The sequence below is a fragment of the Leptidea sinapis genome, chromosome 10, assembly GCF_905404315.1.
Source record: "Leptidea sinapis chromosome 10, ilLepSina1.1, whole genome shotgun sequence".
NCBI classification, from domain to species: Eukaryota; Metazoa; Arthropoda; class Insecta; order Lepidoptera; family Pieridae; genus Leptidea; species Leptidea sinapis.
Genome location: NC_066274.1, coordinates 11,910,328 through 11,929,849, shown reverse-complemented (window position 1 = coordinate 11,929,849; position 19,522 = coordinate 11,910,328). Strand labels below are relative to the sequence as shown.

General features: G+C 34.0%; 1 protein-coding gene across 1 annotated transcript; it reads right to left on the bottom strand.

Annotated features, from left to right (window-relative positions):
- Window positions 1-1,241: 1,241 nt before the first annotated feature.
- LOC126966390 (gastrula zinc finger protein XlCGF26.1-like) lies at window positions 1,242-18,809 on the bottom strand. Its single transcript, XM_050810390.1, has 11 exons — window positions 18,494-18,809; window positions 17,879-18,070; window positions 17,336-17,369; window positions 16,335-16,551; window positions 14,086-14,316; window positions 12,692-12,865; window positions 10,137-10,340; window positions 7,951-8,121; window positions 5,940-6,129; window positions 3,511-3,675; window positions 1,242-1,580 (listed from the first exon to the last, which is right to left on the bottom strand). The coding sequence occupies exons 1-11, from the start codon at window positions 18,608-18,610 to the stop codon at window positions 1,515-1,517; spliced, it is 1,761 nt and encodes a 586-aa protein (XP_050666347.1). The 5' UTR covers window positions 18,611-18,809; the 3' UTR covers window positions 1,242-1,514.
- Window positions 18,810-19,522: the final 713 nt, after the last annotated feature.

The window sequence follows — 19,522 nt, the reverse complement described above, 5'->3', positions numbered from 1 at the left end:
AGAATCAGGCTGGAGTATCTTAAAACACCCTCACTCAAAGCAGAGGATGTGCCCGACCTGAACCCTCTGAGGATCCTACGCTTCATTAAAGGCTAAAGGCATTCTAGAGAATACAATTTAAATCCCGGCACACGTCTCCTAGTTAGTAGCCTCGATCTCACCACAGCTCTTTGTTTTTAGACACAATAAGTCGAGGGTAGGCGCGCAAACGCAAGCAGGGGGCACAACAGATCCTAGGATTTAAGTGCATCTAAATCCCCTACTCATAATAATAATAATATGCAGGTGGTGTCTCAAACGTTTTAGATTTCCTTGGTTTATACACTGAATACTAAATGATACTTATTTGAAGAATATCCGTCTGCTAGAAGTGCCTTAGGGTTTTGATGATCGGTCAGTCAGCCAATGAGATAGAAGTATAACTAATTATAATTCTTGAACTACTGGTTCAAACTGAATGAAATTTGATATATACCGTATAATACAATCCCTACTTTGTTACTCAAAAGGCTTCAGGCTTTTTGTTTTATCCACAACGACGTTATAAGAAGTTGTTAAATTTGGCTGAACTGCTTCAAGAAAAGGATGCTACGGCCACGCCGCTTTATAGGAAAAGGGGGGGCACTGGCGTTCCCCGTGATGTTAAATTCTTACCCCCTTTTTCATAATGGTCCGCTAACTTTAAACAGCCGCTAAGGAGTGTTTTTTCTCATTCTGACTTATGTCAATAGAAATATATAGCAAAATAGGCGCGCTGTAGTCGTCGAGTTGCGGCTAATAGCCCGTGATAACCTATAACCTATGTCAATAGAAGAAGACAGAGTGCGAATTGGCAATGCTTTAAGTTGGCAGACTATTATAAATAAAGGGGTTATTCTTTCGGGACGACTGTCGCCTACATATACCTACTTAACATTGCTACGTTCACTTGCAACGCCTCAGATATTGTAAAATTGGAATCTCAAAGTGTAACACGATCGCCACTTTATATTATATCTGTCTATATATCAACTACGTGCGACATTATGTCACTTTTAGTAAACCTCTTATTTCGATATCTGTGATATAACGCGTTATTTTCCAGCGGTTCTCAGCTAGTCGTAAATGTCGGTTAACGATTTTTCCCCATAGCTTCGTTAGTACATTCATAAATCTGTCTTACAAACCTGTATAGCCTTAATAACCTGAAGAAGTGAACAGTCAAACACACTTAGCTAATCCATGGAAATAAAAGATATAAGTATTATTTATATACATATTTAATACAGTTATTTATTATACATAATCAATATGATAAAATACGCTATGTAAGTTAACCCATCTTTGCTAGAATAAAATAGATTAAACATGATAATAACGCAAAACTTTATTAAAATATAAATAATTCAGTGCTTTTCAATGTGTGGGTCGATATTTTGTCACCTAAGAGTAATTAAACCATTGGATATAAATACATGATGCAATTATACATTTTTAAAATTCTACCACTTATATAAATAAAGCTTTCAATATATCTAGGCCTGCATTTCCAAATCACCCTTAAGTGCGTTGACATGACTTGCCTCGTTCTTAAGGTACTCCTGAAACAAGTAAAATTTTGAAAATTTATTGAAGTAGGCGTTACTTTGCGGTAATCCATAATTATCCAAATATTTTGAGTTTTCTTTAGTGTTCATAACGCCAATATGTTTTTCTTAATCTTTTAAACAATGGGACACGTGTTTCGCCTCTACACGCATCCTCAAGACATGTTGACTCGCCAAAATCTGGCACGAGACTCAAAGTATCGAAAGTCTGAGTCTGTGTTTAAAAGACAAATATTGGCGGAATTAACAATAACAAAACTCAAAACATTTGGACACATAAAATGTTATTTCTCATCCATAGCGTTAAATAGTTGAATTCACGCAACCAATCCAATTAAAACAAACGTATCATTGACCAATAATATAAAAGCAATATCAGCGTGTTTTTTATGAAAATAAGGGGCGAGATGAGCAGGACGTTCTGCTGATGGTAATTGATACGCCCTGCCTATTACAATGCAGAGCCGCTCAGGATACTTGAAAAACCCAAAAATTCTGTCATGTCTCATTTTCCCAGTAATTTCATTAGCTACGGCGCTCTTCAGACTGAAACACAGTAATGTTTACACATAACTGCTTCACGGAAGAAATAGGCGCCGTAAATATATTTCAAAGAAAATTTATTCCTTTAGAATAATTTTTGACTTTTTTTTTAATCTATGACATGCGACGCTAATGGTCAGAGTGAATATAAGTAAAATAACGGCGACAAATCAAAATGGTACTGTTCCAACAATCCTTTCCGCTTGTTTGTGCCAAAAAAGCAGGTTGTAAAGTTTTCCACGTTGTCGGTTGGGTATACATGTTTTAAATAACTTGAGCTACTTTTTTGGCATTTAAGAATATTTACCAGTAGGAGGCTCCTCTGCACAGGATGCCGTCTAGATATAGGGTACCACAACAGTGCCTATTTCTGCCGTGAAGCAGTAATGTGTAAACATTATTGTTTCGGTCTGAAAAAATGAGTTAAGGCGACGAGCGCAATTGTAGTGCCGCTTAGAATTTTTGATTTTCAAGTATCCTGAGCAGCATTGCATTGTAATGGCCAGGGCGTTAACTAAGATCACATATATCGCGAGGATCATAAGCCAAGGTCTGCGCCGAGGGAGAGTCATCGTCGAAAAGAGCCTTCTTTAGAGAAGAGGCGTCACCCTGCAAGCGAGAAGCAAGTATATCAACCCTACTCGTGGTAACAAAACAGAAATTTCTAAATAAAATTAAGTTGATAACTGCGAGCCATCTTGTGACGTGGCAAAAAAGGGCAGGATAGAAACTATCCACATAAGAACCACTCCGACTCGGAAACTTTCAAATTAATTTACGTACTACTTTTCGAGATATACGGCTGCAAAATAGGGATGCTTAATATACATATTATAATTTAAAAAATACCATTATAAGCATTTAAGGAGTATAGACGATTAGATAGTTAATAATATAAAAACAATATAATAAGTTTTACATTAGATTTTTGCGTAAAAGTTACATTTTCATTATTTGTTAACCCGACGTGACTGCAGATGAAATGATTCAAGATAGTACGCACAAGCAAAAATCTTATGTAAAAACACAATTACAATTACACGCGTATTAATACTTTAAGTGTTTTATCTTCACCCATGCTTTAAATCCTCTATTAAAGATTCTCAAACAATTTACTGCTAACATTAAAAAAGCCAGTCCCAGTAACCATTACATCATCCATACGAGTGTTGTAATGTTGTACTGAATTTAATTACACCACTCGTTTGGATTATGGGTGTAGATAAAGTCTTGTATGCAACTTGATAATTAGGTATTAAAACACTCATGGGATACTATTATCACCCACATTCGTGTTTTAATACCCCTTATTACACAACAGTTGCATATATAACGATTATTTCAATGTGTAACACCCGCGTTAATGAAAGAAAATATTTACTTGTTGTATATTTTCCGTCGAATAGGTCGCGTTGTTGTATTGTGCGGCGCACTTGTCCGGATGCGCCCGCAGGCGGTGCGATCGCAAGGTGGACGCGTATGCAAACCTCTCGTCACACCACTTGCATGACAGTGGCTTGTCGCCGGTGTGCATCAGTACGTGTACCTGCCGTCAATATTCAATTAAATTTCTTCAAATATATTAGGCATATATGAAATTTATGGCAACATACAATAGGCAAAAATAAACCGCGTACCCCTTATTTTTTTAAATATTTTTTGAATGCCGAATTAATAAATACCTAAGTGGTAGGTCTCAAAGAGTCATCACGAATGGTTATACCTCCACGTGTTACACCACATTTTCTGGCGTTCCCCAAGGTTCTCTCTTAGGGCCTTTGCTGTTTGTCGTTTTTATTAATGACGTAATATCGGTTGTGAAGCATAGCAAGGCGCTACTGTATGCTGATGATTTAAAGTTGTACAGATTAATTAAGTCGCATAATGATGGAGCGTTGTTACAAGAAGATCTTTACGCTGTTAGTGACTGGGTCAGAAGTAACAAAATGATCCTCAACGCTCATAAATGTGTTCATATTAAAATCACGCGGAAGAAAAATGTAATATCCACAACATATTTTGTTAATGACCTTGCCATCAATGAAGTAAATACTGCCAGAGATCTAGGAATTTTAATTGACACTAGACTTTCATTCAAACCACATATAGATGAAGTTGTTGGAAAGGCGACGAAAATGGTTGGGTTTATTAGGCGTACTTCAAAAGATTTTAAAGAGATTAATTCTGTCATGTGTTTATACAATGCATTTGTTCGGTCGCATTTGGAATATGCTTGTGTGATTTGGGACCCCTTTTACAAAATTCATGTTGATAGGTTGGAAAACATACAACGGTCTTTTACTCGATTTCTGGTATACAAAGACACCAAACATAGCGGTTCATGTTTACCATAAAGCCACAGGCTAAATATTTTTAAATTAAAATCTCTCGAAAATCGTCGTCGTATTCAAGATTTGCTATATTTATTTAAATTATGTAATGGTATTGTTAGTGCCCCAGAAATATTACGACAAATTGTTTTCAATATACCCCGCCCCGGTGCAAGGCTTATTAATCCTGAATTCTTTCATCTTGCTATTCCGAGAACTAATATTGGTCTTCACTCTCCACTGCAGCGCTCGATAAGATCATTTAATGAGCTCCTTAATAATAATTTTGACTCCATGGATATGTTTGGGATGTCGGTGCTACAATTTAAAAGACTTTGCAACAGTGTTATTTATAATAGTTTTTAATTATATATATGGTCTGTTTGTTTTACTCATATTCAACATAAGAAATAATTTGTATTTTTAACATTTATTAATCTTTAAAATACTTTACGTTTTTTGTACAAACATTATCTTTAATAATACAACAGAGCTGTACATACCTGTAAGAAAGCTATTCTGTTCATAATGTTCGTTTTATATTTTTCTTATTTTTGTTTTGTTTAGAATAGGTTTTTGGTGTGTCTATTATAAATAAATAAATAAATAAATAGCATGTATAGCCTGTCTTTAACCAAACTGATATATAGCACGAACAGCTCTCTTTTGCAGAGCAAACACTATATCAATGTCAGCAGCATGACCCCATAGTAATATACCGTACGTCATGATGCTGTGAAAATAACTGAAGTACAATAACGAGCGGTCGCAACATTCGTGTACTCTCTAATCTTTCTAACGGCATTGAAGTTTTATTACCAATGGTTGCGGCTTCATGCACGCAGGTGCAGTGAATGTACTCTACAAAACACCCAATTTAACAATGGTAAACCAAACCATGTTTCTTTTTATCTTATATAAATATGCCAAGATAGCTTTACAGTCCACGTCGTAGCGGGTACAGCTTGTTTTATATAATAACTAACCGAATTTTAAAAAGGATTTTGTGGTTTTATGACACCACGGTAAGAGTGAAACTCTTTTTCACATTATAAACATTTTACTAAAAATTTTTGGAATAATATTCCATTAAGGGTATTAAAATCGCTTTATCAATGTTAATTTTATACTTGTAAAATTGGAATGATAATGGGAAATAATAAATAACAACATTTACATTAAACACTGACAAAAACAAACAAAATAGCGTGGAGCACTGGCACAAATGAGTCTATACACTACACGGTCAGCTGCTGCGAACTATAGGCGCCGCCCGACCGTCACGCGACACGCAACACACAGACGAAAAGTTTGAGACGATGTAATAAAATTTTCACTTTAAAAGGAAATAAGCAGACATAAACCATCTAAGATAAATTTTGGATAGAACGGTGGTAGTTTCATGTCGATACGATCAGTGGTTTAGGCTTGATTGAGCCTCAAACAAAGACCATTTTCATTATTTACATATAGAACTCACCTTGAGAGTCTGTTTTCTTTTGAATGACTTGTTACAGTAGTTGCACACATACATACAACTATTATCATGTACTGTGAGATGTTTACGTAGAGTCCGCCTGCTGTTCAACACGCGGTTACACACGTAACAGATGTAGGACGTGTCCTCGTGTGTGTCCAAATGCGTCTTTAGATTAGAATACGTCTTGAAACTGCAACAAGTATGTTAAATTACATTAATAAGCACTAACCTAAATCACTAACCTGTATAAATAATAAAAACAACTGGACAGGCTGTTCCATATGTTTTTGACAGCAAATTTTTTGTGTCTATTTTAAGCGCCACTCGCGAGCGTCCAGAGAACTAATTTTGACGTATACTAAAAAATGGCTGCGATGGAACGTACAATACTCTGAAGTATTTTTGCATTTTGAATTAATTTCGTTCGTTTTCCGTGTTATTAAAACTTCAAGAATCAACGTAATAAAGTACACATTTTTTGTTGTAAATAGTTTCCCACCATCTATCGATGTTTGCTGATGTTGTCATCACTAGTTTTAATACCGCAGACTCTCGCTACATGGTCAACAGCGAAAAAATGGTGAAATATCAAACAGCCGCCAGTCCAGGTCTATAGTAGGGGTATATAGTAGAGGTCAGTGGCAATAATAGAATCGAAATCTCGAGCAATTGCCAATTCCGCGGTCATCTAGAAGGCAAAGATGTATCAAGATACCATTCTTGAGAAGGTAGTGAAGCCCCTGAACACCACCATGTTCAATAATCAAGAATAGTCGTTCCAGTAAAACTCGGCGCCGGGTCATAATGCTCGGTCTACACAGTCATGGTTGGAAACGAACGTTTCGGACTTCATCCGAGCTGAATACTGGCCGTCATCTTGTCCCGATCTTAATCCGCTGGATTATGAAAATTTATTGAATTAGGCGTTACTTTGCGGAAATCCATAATTATACAAATGATTTAAGTTTTCTTTAGTGTTAATTCTGCCAATATTTGTTTTTAAAACAATTCGACACGTGTTTCGCCTCTACACGAGGCATCCTCAGGACGTGTTGTCTCGCCAAAATCTGGCACGAGACTGAATCAAATGAGCCGGAAGCCGCTCTTTTATTATTCGACACGTGTTTCGCCTCTACACGAGGCATCCTCAGGACGTGTTGTCTCGCCAAAATCTGGCACGAGACTGAATCAAATGAGCCGGAAGCCGCTCTTTTATTATTCCAGTGGATTATGATTTATGGTCTGTTTTAGAGAGTACGGCTTGCTCTAAACGCCACTATAATTTGCGAGTCTCTAAAACTATCCGTACGATGGTCCTATTGATAACTGGCCTCAACGTTTGAAGGAATGTATTGTAATGGAGACCATTTCGAATAAGCTTTTTATATTTTAAATTGTTTTATATTTATGTATTAAACTAACACACTGTATATTATAAGTATATTAATACTACTTCTACAAGACTAGGTATATTAGTGACCTTTTCAGAGCACGTTTTCAGGGGGACTGGTTTTCGTTAAAAAGTTTTTTTTTTATTTTTATCAAAATACATTTTTACAAAATGTGAACAAATAAGATACATTGTAAAAACCACAGAGGTTTGACCTCAATGAATTATCTTAGTTTACGCCTTATTTTAGTTTTTTACAAAATAAATATAATCTTAACATTAAATTCTATACCTACATACAATTATTAATATCTATAGAAAGTAACAATTGGCTACAAGTACATTAATTACATACTAATACCTACAAGAATTACATTGATTTATTGTATGTATATGTATATGTACAGTTGTATTGTAGTTGATTGGTACCTTACCAATATTTATTTCAACACGAAGCAACCAAAAAACATATATTTCAAACATTTCCCAGGCATCCCATTATCATCTTATTAATTACAAATGCGATCAAATATTACCTAGGAAATATTCCTTTAGTTTTTAATAAAATGTGTAACACTCGTATTGATCAAAGAAAACACTTATATTGTTGTTAATACTTACGCCTTGGAACACTTGCGACAGGTGAATGGCTTATCGTCGCTGTGTATCGCGCGGTGCTGTCGCAGCTCTCCGTTCGTGCCGCACGAGTAGCCGCACTTGTCGCACACGAAGCTCTTGATCTTCTCGTGCACGATACGCTTGTGGGACATCAGAGACGACTGAGTTGTGAACCTGGAGATAGAAAATTTATTGAATTAGGCGGATATTCATAACAATCCAATTTTATTTGAGTTACCTTGAGAGTAAAATCAATAATTATTATCCAATTTGTTTGAGTTACCTTGAGGGTAAATTCCGCGAATTTTTCAAACAAAATCTCAAATCATAAAATCATATTAACGTCTGCGTGACGTCAGCAGACACTCGATAATGGACACACATGAAAAAAAAGTGATTTATGATGGCTATCTGTCCCCATTCAACGTGCATTAATTATAAATGTTATTGATAATAAATTATTTATAAAATATTATTTAATCAGTCATTACAAAACCCATAACACTCAGGGCATCCTTCATTAATGTCTTGTGTGCTAACTTTATAACAGCGTACTAAACGGTGGCCTCATTCCGTTGCCATATGGCGACGTGAGCAGACAGGAAGTTAAAGCAGCAGCCAATATTGGTACGGATCTCATTCACAGACCGCTCCCTGCGCAGGGTTATATTTATTTATTTATCGAACCATAAACTTGTATTACGTAACATGTATAAATTACATATATAGCTAATCTTGGATGTTCATTATAAACACTTAAGCTACATTATTTCGCTATAAATAGTTGCTAAAATCAAAATGTCTATTGTTTTTATATCTACCCAAACCATAAACTTGGTATACTGGCGTTATAGATGAACCCTGTATGAAAGTGAGATTACTATCCTTACATAAAACCCTAAGGTGTGAGAAAGAGACGGAATAGATGAAGACCATGAAACCCTTTTGAAGCAATTTTGTGTCATTATTCTCCTGGCAAATCGAACCGCGTTTTAATTTTAGCGTTTTTATCGTTATTGTTAACTTCTGGAAGGAGCTGGGCTGGTTGGAGTAACCGGCCATTACTGCACGCAAAATGGACCCATGCTAGTGGTTTAATTGCGGAAACAGGAGCCCTATACCTATACCTATACCTTATCGTTATTGTTCCGTGTTTTAACGGATATTAATTAAAAAATATAATGGTGTCGTGTTCTGTATTACACTGTGTGTGTGTGTGTCTGTAACATAACGGAACAATCCAACTAAAGTATTATGTCAAAGTTAAATACTGATTCTTCAATACTACTTTCGTGATGTTTATTTTCGTAGAACATATGCACTAAAATATGAAATATTACATTTGATATACGCAGTAAACACTCTATTTTCTAAAAATTATATTAATACAAAGAAATATGTGTTACAAAATGAAATATTGTATACGTGAATATGACGCCATTTATCAATATTTGTCATAAGGATTGACCAAGCAAAATACTACACACTTCACTAACTTTGTTTTTTTTTGAACGAATTTATCTCGCCCGTTATTTTAAAAAAAAAACATACGTTCACTAACTCACTAACACATCTGTAAAACATCAATTTAAATTCCGTCTTTTTTTATGAAAATTAGGGACGAGACGAGCAGGACGCACAGCTGATTGTAATTGATACGCCCCACCCAGTACAATGCAGTGCCGCTCAGGATTCTTGCAAAACCCAAAAATTCTGAGCGGCACTACAATTGCGCTCGTCACCTTGAGACATAAGATGTTAAGTCTCATTTGCCCAGTAATTTCACTAGCTTCGGCGCCCTTCAGACCGAAACACAGTAATGTTTACACATTACTGCTTCACAGCAGAAATAGGCGCCATTGTGGTACCCATAATCTAGCTGGCTTTCTGTGCAAAGGAGCCTCCCACTGATAAAACTACTAAGTTTATAATTGTAACACCAACAGTAGATATTTGTTTAAACATTATTAAGATTCTATAGAACCTAGTATATCTATCTATTAATTAGAGGCACAGCATTTCACAATAGATATTATCACTGGGCAACACAAGACTTATAAATTAAAAACTAAAAATTAACAATTGAAAATGTATGTACAAGAAAATCTTATGACAATATTTAATAAAAGCGAGTACTTTTGTCTGATAATATCTGATGAGTATGTAGCAAGATAATGAATAATACTTACTTAAGATTGCAAACTTCACAATTATAAATTTTTCTTTGCTCTATTGGAATGTGAGACTTTTCATGTGACTTTAACAAATCCTTTGACCTGAACTGCTTTTCACACATCGGACATTTAAATACTCTATCTCTCTTTGGTATATGTCTCATTTTATGCTTCTCCATTTCTTCTACTGTTTTTGCGATCTTTGGACATTTGTCACAGCTTAAAAAAGAACATTATTTTCATTAAATCAATAAAAACGTAAAAATATACTATTGTTTAAATAAAATTCATTTCATATTTTATTATATATTATGAGCATATCTTTAATATTAGCAAGAAGATAAATACATATAATTTCAAATAATCTCAGTTCTGCTTTTAGAGCTAAGGAATCAAAATAAATGGTAGAAGGCTTAAAATAAATCACATATGCGAAATTTTATAGGAAATAAGAACGGCTTTAGATTATAATTCCTCGTTCCATTAAAACCTTGAACACATCTGTTATCAGCTTATGAAGTCAACCACAGTTATTTAATGGAAAATAAATTAATGTATAGAAATGTTATTATGTTGATATTCAGATTCTACACACAGTTATTATAAAATATAAATCAGCTTAAAATGAATGAACAAATATATGATATTCAGATTCTACACACAGTTATTATAAAATATAAATCAGCTTAAAATGAATGAACAAAATTATGAAATTAGTCTTGATAAGAAATGTTATTATGTTGATACTCAGATTCTATACACACAGTTATTATAAAATATAAATCAGCTTAAAATGAATGAACAAAATTATGAAATTAGTCTTGATAAGAAATGTTATTATGTTGATACTCAGATTCTATACACACAGTTATTATAAAATATAAAATCAGCTTAAAATGAATGAACAAAATTATGAAATTAGTCTTGATAAGAAATGTTATTATGTTGATACTCAGATTCTACACACAGTATGAATATTATAAAATATAAATCAGCTTAAAATGAATGAACAAAATTATGAAATTAGTCTTGATAAGAAATGTTATTATGTTGATACTCAGATTCTACACACAGTGTGCATATTATAAAATATAGATCAGCTTAAAATTAAATAACAAAATTATGAAATTAATCTTGATAAGAAATGTTATGATGTTGATACTCAGATTCTACACACACTGTGCATATTATAAAATATAAATCAGCTTAAAATAGAAGAACATAAACATTTTATTTTTTATAATATATTAAGTGGCACTTTTACATTTTGGCAAAACACATGACTTTATTTTATTTAAAATTAACATTTTAAACAATATTTGCGTATCGTCCTAGTGACCGGTACGATGTGCGTTTACAATTTCATATCTCCGACACTAACCGAAGTAGCGAAATAGTTTTACACACAATTTTTATATTTTCTACAGAGAATACGAAAAGCTTAAATTCAAAATGAGTGATGATTTCATTGTTACTAAACTGATACTGAGATGCTACACTTAGTGTGCATATTATAAAAGAGGAGATTTACTATTTCCAAAAACGACTGCCAGCTGTTAATATTAGTTAAGCTTAAATACTTTTTTAAAAAAAATAACACATTAAAAAATAAGTACTTATATTACGGTTTAAAATAAATTAACGAATAATTGTTGCTATAGTGTAGTCACGGCTTTATAATATTTACAAATTGCGAGTGACGGTCTGCACATGCGCCGCTCGGTCGCGTAATTCACTAAAGTTTTTGTTTTATTGTATTAGTGTCTTTAGTTGACTGTTCTTTAGATTATAATAAGTGTAGTTATTTCTTTTTAAGGGTTTCATCTAGTGTGTGTTTACTGGTTTTTTTTCCACTTTACTTACTTTGTTAATATTTATATTTAAACCAAAAAAAATAGATTTATAGATATTGTTATATTCTCACGGCTCACATAATAATTAGTAACATTCGCAGTTTTTTTTTCTATTAAATCTGCAATCAGTCCCCAAGCTATGAGCAGATTTGTTGGACGTCTAGGATTTTGACGGAAGAGGGGTCCAGCGACCTTTCTTCCATTTAATTTAAGTCCGATTCAACTATGCTATGTCGCTTGAGTCTATTTGGATGCTTTAAAGTTAGTAACTCCACTGCCAATGGATTTTTGTGAATTGCTAGGCGATCTTTGTAATTTGAAGAATATTGTTTAATTTCTTCCTTTATTGTTTTAAATTTAAGTTCTTCATGATGTTCATTGTTTTCTAGGAAACATTCGATAGATTTCTAAGGATGCCATTTTGGGCTCTCTGTATTATTCAAATCAAAATAAATTTATTCATGTAGATCACGGAAATGACACTTATAAATGTCAAAAAAATATTTTCTTATTGAATCTACCGCTACTTCGTAAAGGTTTGAGCTAATGAGAAGAAGTAGCAAGAAACTCATTGCCACTCTTTTATATCACGATTTACATATCCATCGCAATCCATTGCAATTATTAATAACATAGTAATTAGAATATATTTTCTCTATAAGTTAATCTTGTAATATACTTCGGAGAAATAAAGTTCTTAAATTGCAAATACATTACCGTATACAGTCAGGTTTCCTGTGACTGTCCACATGGCTGTACATAGTAGTTTTTGAGTTGATGTGTACTCCACATGCACAGTACACTGAGGGTTTGCTGTTGTGTTTGTACTGACAATGTCGCTCCAAAGAGTACCAGCTACTATGTTTCCTATTACAAAAATCGCAAACGAATCTGAAAAATTACAAAGTATTATTTTATTAAATAATAGTAATCAATTTCATTTATTTAAGTATTATGTTGTTGTGCTTAAATTAAATACGTCTTATTAACTACATCTACACCTGATTGCAAGTCATACACCCTTCCCATTACAATGCAGTGTCGCTCAGGATTCTTGAAAAGACACAAAAATTTAAGCACTTCGAGATATAAGACATTAAATCTACGAAACTTACGCTATTCCTTATAGTTTCGAATTTGCCCATCCACACCCACTTGAAAAGGGTCAACCTGTGTTATATATATAGCTTTTTCTAGTTTGCATAATCATAAGCTATAATAGTATATAACTATAGCTATTAGTATAACTCAAGCTTTATATAAAAACTAGTTGCTTCCCGCGACGTCGTGAACTGCATAGCGTCTGTGTGAACACAGACGCTATGCAGCAGCAAATAATACGATGCCTGCATTAGCGTGACAATATGTAGCCTATATGTTATCCAGAATCCTTATTATATAATATTCATGCAGAATTAGAAATACATACAGATAAACACACAAAAATTCTATGAAGTATTAAGATTACAGGATCATCTAGACACGAAAAGTAGAGACACTTCACCAGGAAGGTGCATGGACCAGCCACTCATCCACATGCAGCAACAAATACCAACATCACATCAGCCGGAAGACGTCCACTGTTGGACAAAAATCTCCCTCAAATATCTCCACGACGATCAGTCCTGCGCTGCGATCTTTACCAGATCGTCGAACCATCTTACGGAGGGTCTACCAACACTGTCTCTTCCGTAACGTGGTCACCATTCGAGGACTTTACGGGGCACGACGGCCATCTGTCCACCGAGCTACCGTGAGACGCCCTGTCCACTGCCACTTCAGTTTCGCAATGATCGGGGTTGGTGACTTTGGTTCTCCTACGGATCTCCTCATTTCTGATTCGATCTCTCAGAGAAACTCCGAGCATACCCTCTCCACAGCCCTCTGAGTGTGAGCTTTCTCATTAAAATATTGGTAATGTTGAATTGTGACAACCCTAACCTTTAACATCATTATCTAAAACAAATTACATTCCTGATTCAATAAACTAAATACAAAAGCAAATATCTAAGCACAACATGGCTTTAAGTAATAGTTTTATGTTAACTATAAAAACTTTTTCCAGATTATTAATGAACTCCATATAAAGAAGGATAAATAATATATCATACTTTATTAAATCGCTAGTCCTTATTTTAGATTTTGTCTTTTCCAGTCTTGTTTCATTTTTCAAGTCTAATTTTATTTGGTGTTCTGCTAAATGTTCAAAGAGCAAGGTCTTAGATGTCACAGCATACCCACAAAAACAATATGCCACCGCTTTCTGGGTATGTTTATTTTTAGCATGATAGCAAAATGTTTGCCAGTTCTTAAATGTTTTGGAGCATTCTTCACAGGACATCCTGAAATGGTTTTTCAAAATATATCAGACATAAAATTAAAAAAAACATATGTGCAATTCACATATGGTATAAGTGAAACCTTCAAATATTTTGGCTCCAAGATAATGAGACGAATATAAAATTTCGGGATGATATTACTGTCGGTTTTAGTTTTGAAAATTATTTTAAATTTTATTCGTATATATTACATAGATTTAAACAGACTCAGAGATTATATTTTCGATTAATGATAAAGAGGCTTATGGTAACTAAAGTATAAAATAAATACTTTGGTCTTAATATCGTCAATATATGTTTGGAATAGTACCAGTGACTGATGCACATTTTTAAATTAAATTTGGCTTCCAAAAACTCGCAATCAATCAACGGAATCGTTGTATCCAATGCAAAAATTACATTAAGCCTCTAAATTGCATATGAATCCTGGTACATGTTGCATGGATGACACATAATTTCATTTATGTTCTCCTGTAGTAAATACGTAGGGGGGTAAGGGGAGAACGGTGACTAACATCTAAACCGACCCAAATATCAACCTCACCTGCACGCGTCAGCGGTTTGTACAAAATTCTGACGACAATGCCCAGTATCGTGGTGCCCCCTGCTGGAGAACTGACGAGGCTCTGGCAACCGACTAATGGCGGTAACACCCGACCGAACTTCTGGTCGGAGGAGGTAGGCAGCGGCCTTGAGATTTAAATGATCTCCAAAATGTCTGGTGTAGAAGGCAACGGGAGACCACTACACTATATATTCCCTAGTCGTCGGCTTAGTAATATGGAAAGGTCAAAGAAAGTGATGGCCCCGAGTTCCTGGCGTCTCTTAGATGGGACAGGGGTGCTAAGAATCTCCCGGCGGAAAACATCAAAAATTAGATTAGGAACGTGGAATTTGAGACGTTTGAAGAGTCCAGAAAAAATCTACAACGTATGCAAAGAAATGAAACGCCTGCAAAATTTATATCTTGGGACTAAGTCAAGTGCGATGGACAAGCAATGGTAAGCAGAGAATAGATGAAGATTTCACTATTTATTGCTCTGGTGATGAAGACTCCTCCAACAAGCATGGAGTAGGAGTAATCTTAAACACAAAACATCTTAATACGACCGTAAGCTTAGTTCCCAAATCAAACAGAACCATGCTGCTTCAAATTGAGCCCAAACCAAAGAAATATCAACATTATCCAAGCGTACGCTCCCACCACCGATGGGTCAGATCAAGATATTAAAGATTTATATAGTGATATCGAAGAGTTACTCCAGTTGACAAAAAATCATGAATTAAACCTAATGATGGGCTATATTTGGGGCACGTGCTTAGGCAAGAGAGGTACGAACTCCTACAACTCATAATGATGGGAAAAGTTGCCGGAAGAAGAGTCGTGGGTCGCAGAAAAAAATCTTGGCTGCGCAACATCCGAGAGTGGACTGGCATCGCGAGTGCGGCAGAACTATTTCGCCTCGCGAAGGACAAAAAATTTAAACTACAAAGCTGACTGCCAACCTTCGCTAGTCGGAGAGGCACGCGAAGAAGAAGTAGTAAATGCGGAGAAGAAGTAGTAAATACGCCGTGCGAATGACGTCAGAATATATTAAGGTATATTAGTGTCATACATAAGACAATCTCTTTTTCAACTGTGATTGCCTGGGACCAATACACTGTATAATGCTTCCTACCTCATTTTGTGCCATTTTAAATCTTATGAATTTATGTGTCTGTCTCTTTTTACTGTCTCGCTTTTTCGTTTCATCAACTTTAAAATCATAACAATGCTAAAGAAGTTTTCATTTCAATAATAATCATTGTAGAAATAGTACTTGGTGTTGCAGTTCTTGTGCAGTTAACAACTAATTTGACCAATATTATAATTATAGAGAGTGGAGTAACCAAATTACTCTACAATTGCTATCTCAACCTGTGAAAATTATTTCCTTCACTGCCTCTTATTACCTTTCTTACGTAAAATTTTGCTGATTGCAGATTCTACTGAAACAACAAGAAATGTTATTTATACTCACTTAACATAATCATTAATATTTAGAGAAGTATTATTCTTGCATTTATACATATTAATCTTTCCATTATTTTTATTTTCCCTTTGATTTGACTTTGTTTCACTTTGTTTCAATGTTGATAGTGAGATAATATCACTTTCACAGTCCGTATTAAATCCACCATCATCATCAGCATCATAGAAACTCGCTTCAACTATTAAATCATCCGTCTGAAATGTTTCTGCAGTGCAAAAGTAACATTTTTATATATTGCATAATAAAAGTATAACATTTTTGAAAATGCTTAGTTTTTATGTAATTTGATGTCACTGTTGCATTGATACTACACTTTAATACTTGTTTTTTTTTTTGAAAATAAGGGCAAGACAAGCAGGACATTCAGCAGATGGTTGATATGCCCTGCCACTCTGGATTCTTCAAAAACCCAAATATTCTGAATGGCACTATAACTGTGCTTGTCACCTTCAGACATAAGATTTAAAGTCACATTTGCCCAGTTAATTCACTAGCTATGGCACTCTTCAGACCGAAATCCAATAATATTTACACATTACTGCTTCACGGCAGAAAAAAGCTCCATTCTGGTACCCATAATCTAGCTGGCATAATAAATTTAGAACCCAATGGATTTATATAGATAAGATCAAAAGCCTTTGATGCAATCTTATCTATATAAATTATGCAAGAAATCCAGAAAACCTTATGTGATTTTTTTATATATGTCTATATCTATTTCTTGAATCTCTCTATTGAAGTGCAAATAATGAATATGAATATCAGTGAAACACTGATACATATGCAGAATTTTGTTTTGTCATATGTTTCTTCTTCAATCAAGCTTAACAGATTCATTGCAAGACCATGACATTTATTTTGCATTGCTAACATAACAGTGTTTCACCCCACTCAGCTTTAATTATAACTTTCCAAGAGCAGTAGTTATAACTTTACTTTACCGATTTTATGCAGAAAAACCCTATACATACATAAAATTCATATCTTACCTATTTCATTTGCAGCAACAGATTCATCTTTTACCTAAAACATAAAATTTCATTTTAATATCACAAGCCATTCATTTTATTATTTCACACAATAATACCTAGGAATCAATTTTCATATAAAGTCTATCTGGCTGGTATAAGATGGCCGGTAAAAAGTGTGTGCCATAGCAGTATTAATGTATAGAAGTATAACACATATTGATGTTAATGGGTAAGCTCATCAATACTAATATTATAAAGAGGAAAGATTTGTTTGTTTGTTTGTTTGTATTGAATAGGCTGTGCAACTACCGAACCTATTTGAATAATTCTTTCACTGTTGGGAAGCTACATTATCCCCGGTTGATAAAGGGTACATTACATTTTCAAAAAAAATAGGGATCCCTACTAAAAGTCTAATAATGTAACCCAAGATGTAAAACTATGTACGTGAATGATGTCGCGGGGTATCAGCTAGTATTATATATATAAATAAAATATATTATTATAATGTATTCGCTTGCCTTGGTATTGTTTTACTATGTATGGAAAGTTAGATCAAACCTCTGCCTTAATATTATGAGGAGGTTTCCTCGCAGAAGGACTTTCTTCTTTTATTACTCCAATATTTGTCAAACACATACTCTGAAATGTTTCTTGAACTTTGTTACATTCTAAAATAAACAGCTGGAAGGAGACTAACTTTTCTTCACAATGTATGCATACTTTTGTAGGAAGTTCATCATTTTCAGTCACCTGAAAGAGATTAATGATGTAAGAGAATAATAATTTCAAAGTAGGTAATTTTTCTAAACATATCAAATGATATATATTTAACCATAATAAAGTAATGAGCTATTAGTCTGCAACCTAAATTGTATAAATATATATAAGAAAGGACTTCTAGCACAAGTATTTTAGCAACTCACATATTTAAAGTAATATTTTGTGTTGTAAATGTACAGTGTTTATCCATTATATAGTTATTTATATGAGTGATAAGCAAGTAAACATAAATTATAACAGCCCGAGGAATGATATATCTCGGATGTGGGAGATTAATTTCCAGGAGTAATAAAACATATCTGATCCGATTCTTACACAATACTGATAAACAAAAACAATCTCAGTTTAAAATATTTACAAGAGACTGATAGCTACCGTGGTGTTGATACTTACTGTTATTTGTATGAGGTCTTTCACCATTTTTAGTATACCAATATTATTTTCATCGTTGAGATCTTTCAAAAGGTCTTCTTCTTTACCGCACAAGCGACAAAAATTTGCCAAATCCATTTTTTCGAAGATATGGTTTTCTTCTTAGCGTCTTAAAGTCATAAGACTTACTTGAAAATCCACACATCAAAAAATTTATAACAATTAACAAATATTGAATTTATTGTTATTATACAGTTAATATAGTTTGATAATTATTTACTATTTAGTTTGTTATGGTTTTTGGCTTTTGCAGACTGCAGTTTTTTTTTTTATTTCACTCCTATTTGGAGACTTCGGCTCGCACATTCCATGCATCCGCTTCATGTTCATGAAGCTTCATGTTTTAAGGGTTAGGTAGTATTGGGTATATTGTGTAATGTAATCTTTTTGATTTCAAGCAGTACTTTAAACTACGATGTTCATCGTATCCATAGCATAATAATTGTGACTGTACAAAAGAATGAAACCAATAAAATGCGATTTCTGAAACGAACAATATAAACAAAAAAAAACTTCGTTTAAAAAAGCCTGACTTCAAACACTGAAAAGTATAAAATAACATAATAAAGATTTAATTTAATACATATGTCGTATGCAAACCCAATAACTTTAATAATAATAAAATACTACCTATTGATAGGGCTTAGGTCGGCGCCTGCCCGCTTGGGTTGTTTTGTTCTAGACGAAGCTATCCCGCTCAAAGTCACGCATTGCGAGTGTAGGTACCTGCTATTTGGCTTTGCACCGACTTCAAACCTATCAACATCGTATTTTCAATTATATGTATCGTAGGTAGATTTTATTAATATTAAAGGTAACAGGTTTGCAAAAGATGTGTATTAGATTAAATATTTCTTAAGTCATCTTATACTTTTTAGATTTTGAAGTCGATTTTTTTTATTTTTACTTTTAGTGTCTGCATCAGGTTGTTCTGAAAACAACAGTAGGTTTTTTCTAGATAAAACTACTAATCTATAAAATTTCGTTGCT

Coding starts and splice junctions, on each gene's coding strand:
- LOC126966390 (XM_050810390.1), bottom strand. CDS start 18,610: ATGGATTTGGCAAATTTTTGTCGCTTGTGCGGTAAAGAAGAAGACCTT. Junction 12,866..14,085: donor AGGACTAGCGATTTAATAAA/GTATGATATATT, acceptor GTAATTTTTCAG/ATTCGTTTGCGATTTTTGTA. Junction 10,341..12,691: donor AGGAAACCTGACTGTATACG/GTAATGTATTTG, acceptor TTCTTTTTTAAG/CTGTGACAAATGTCCAAAGA.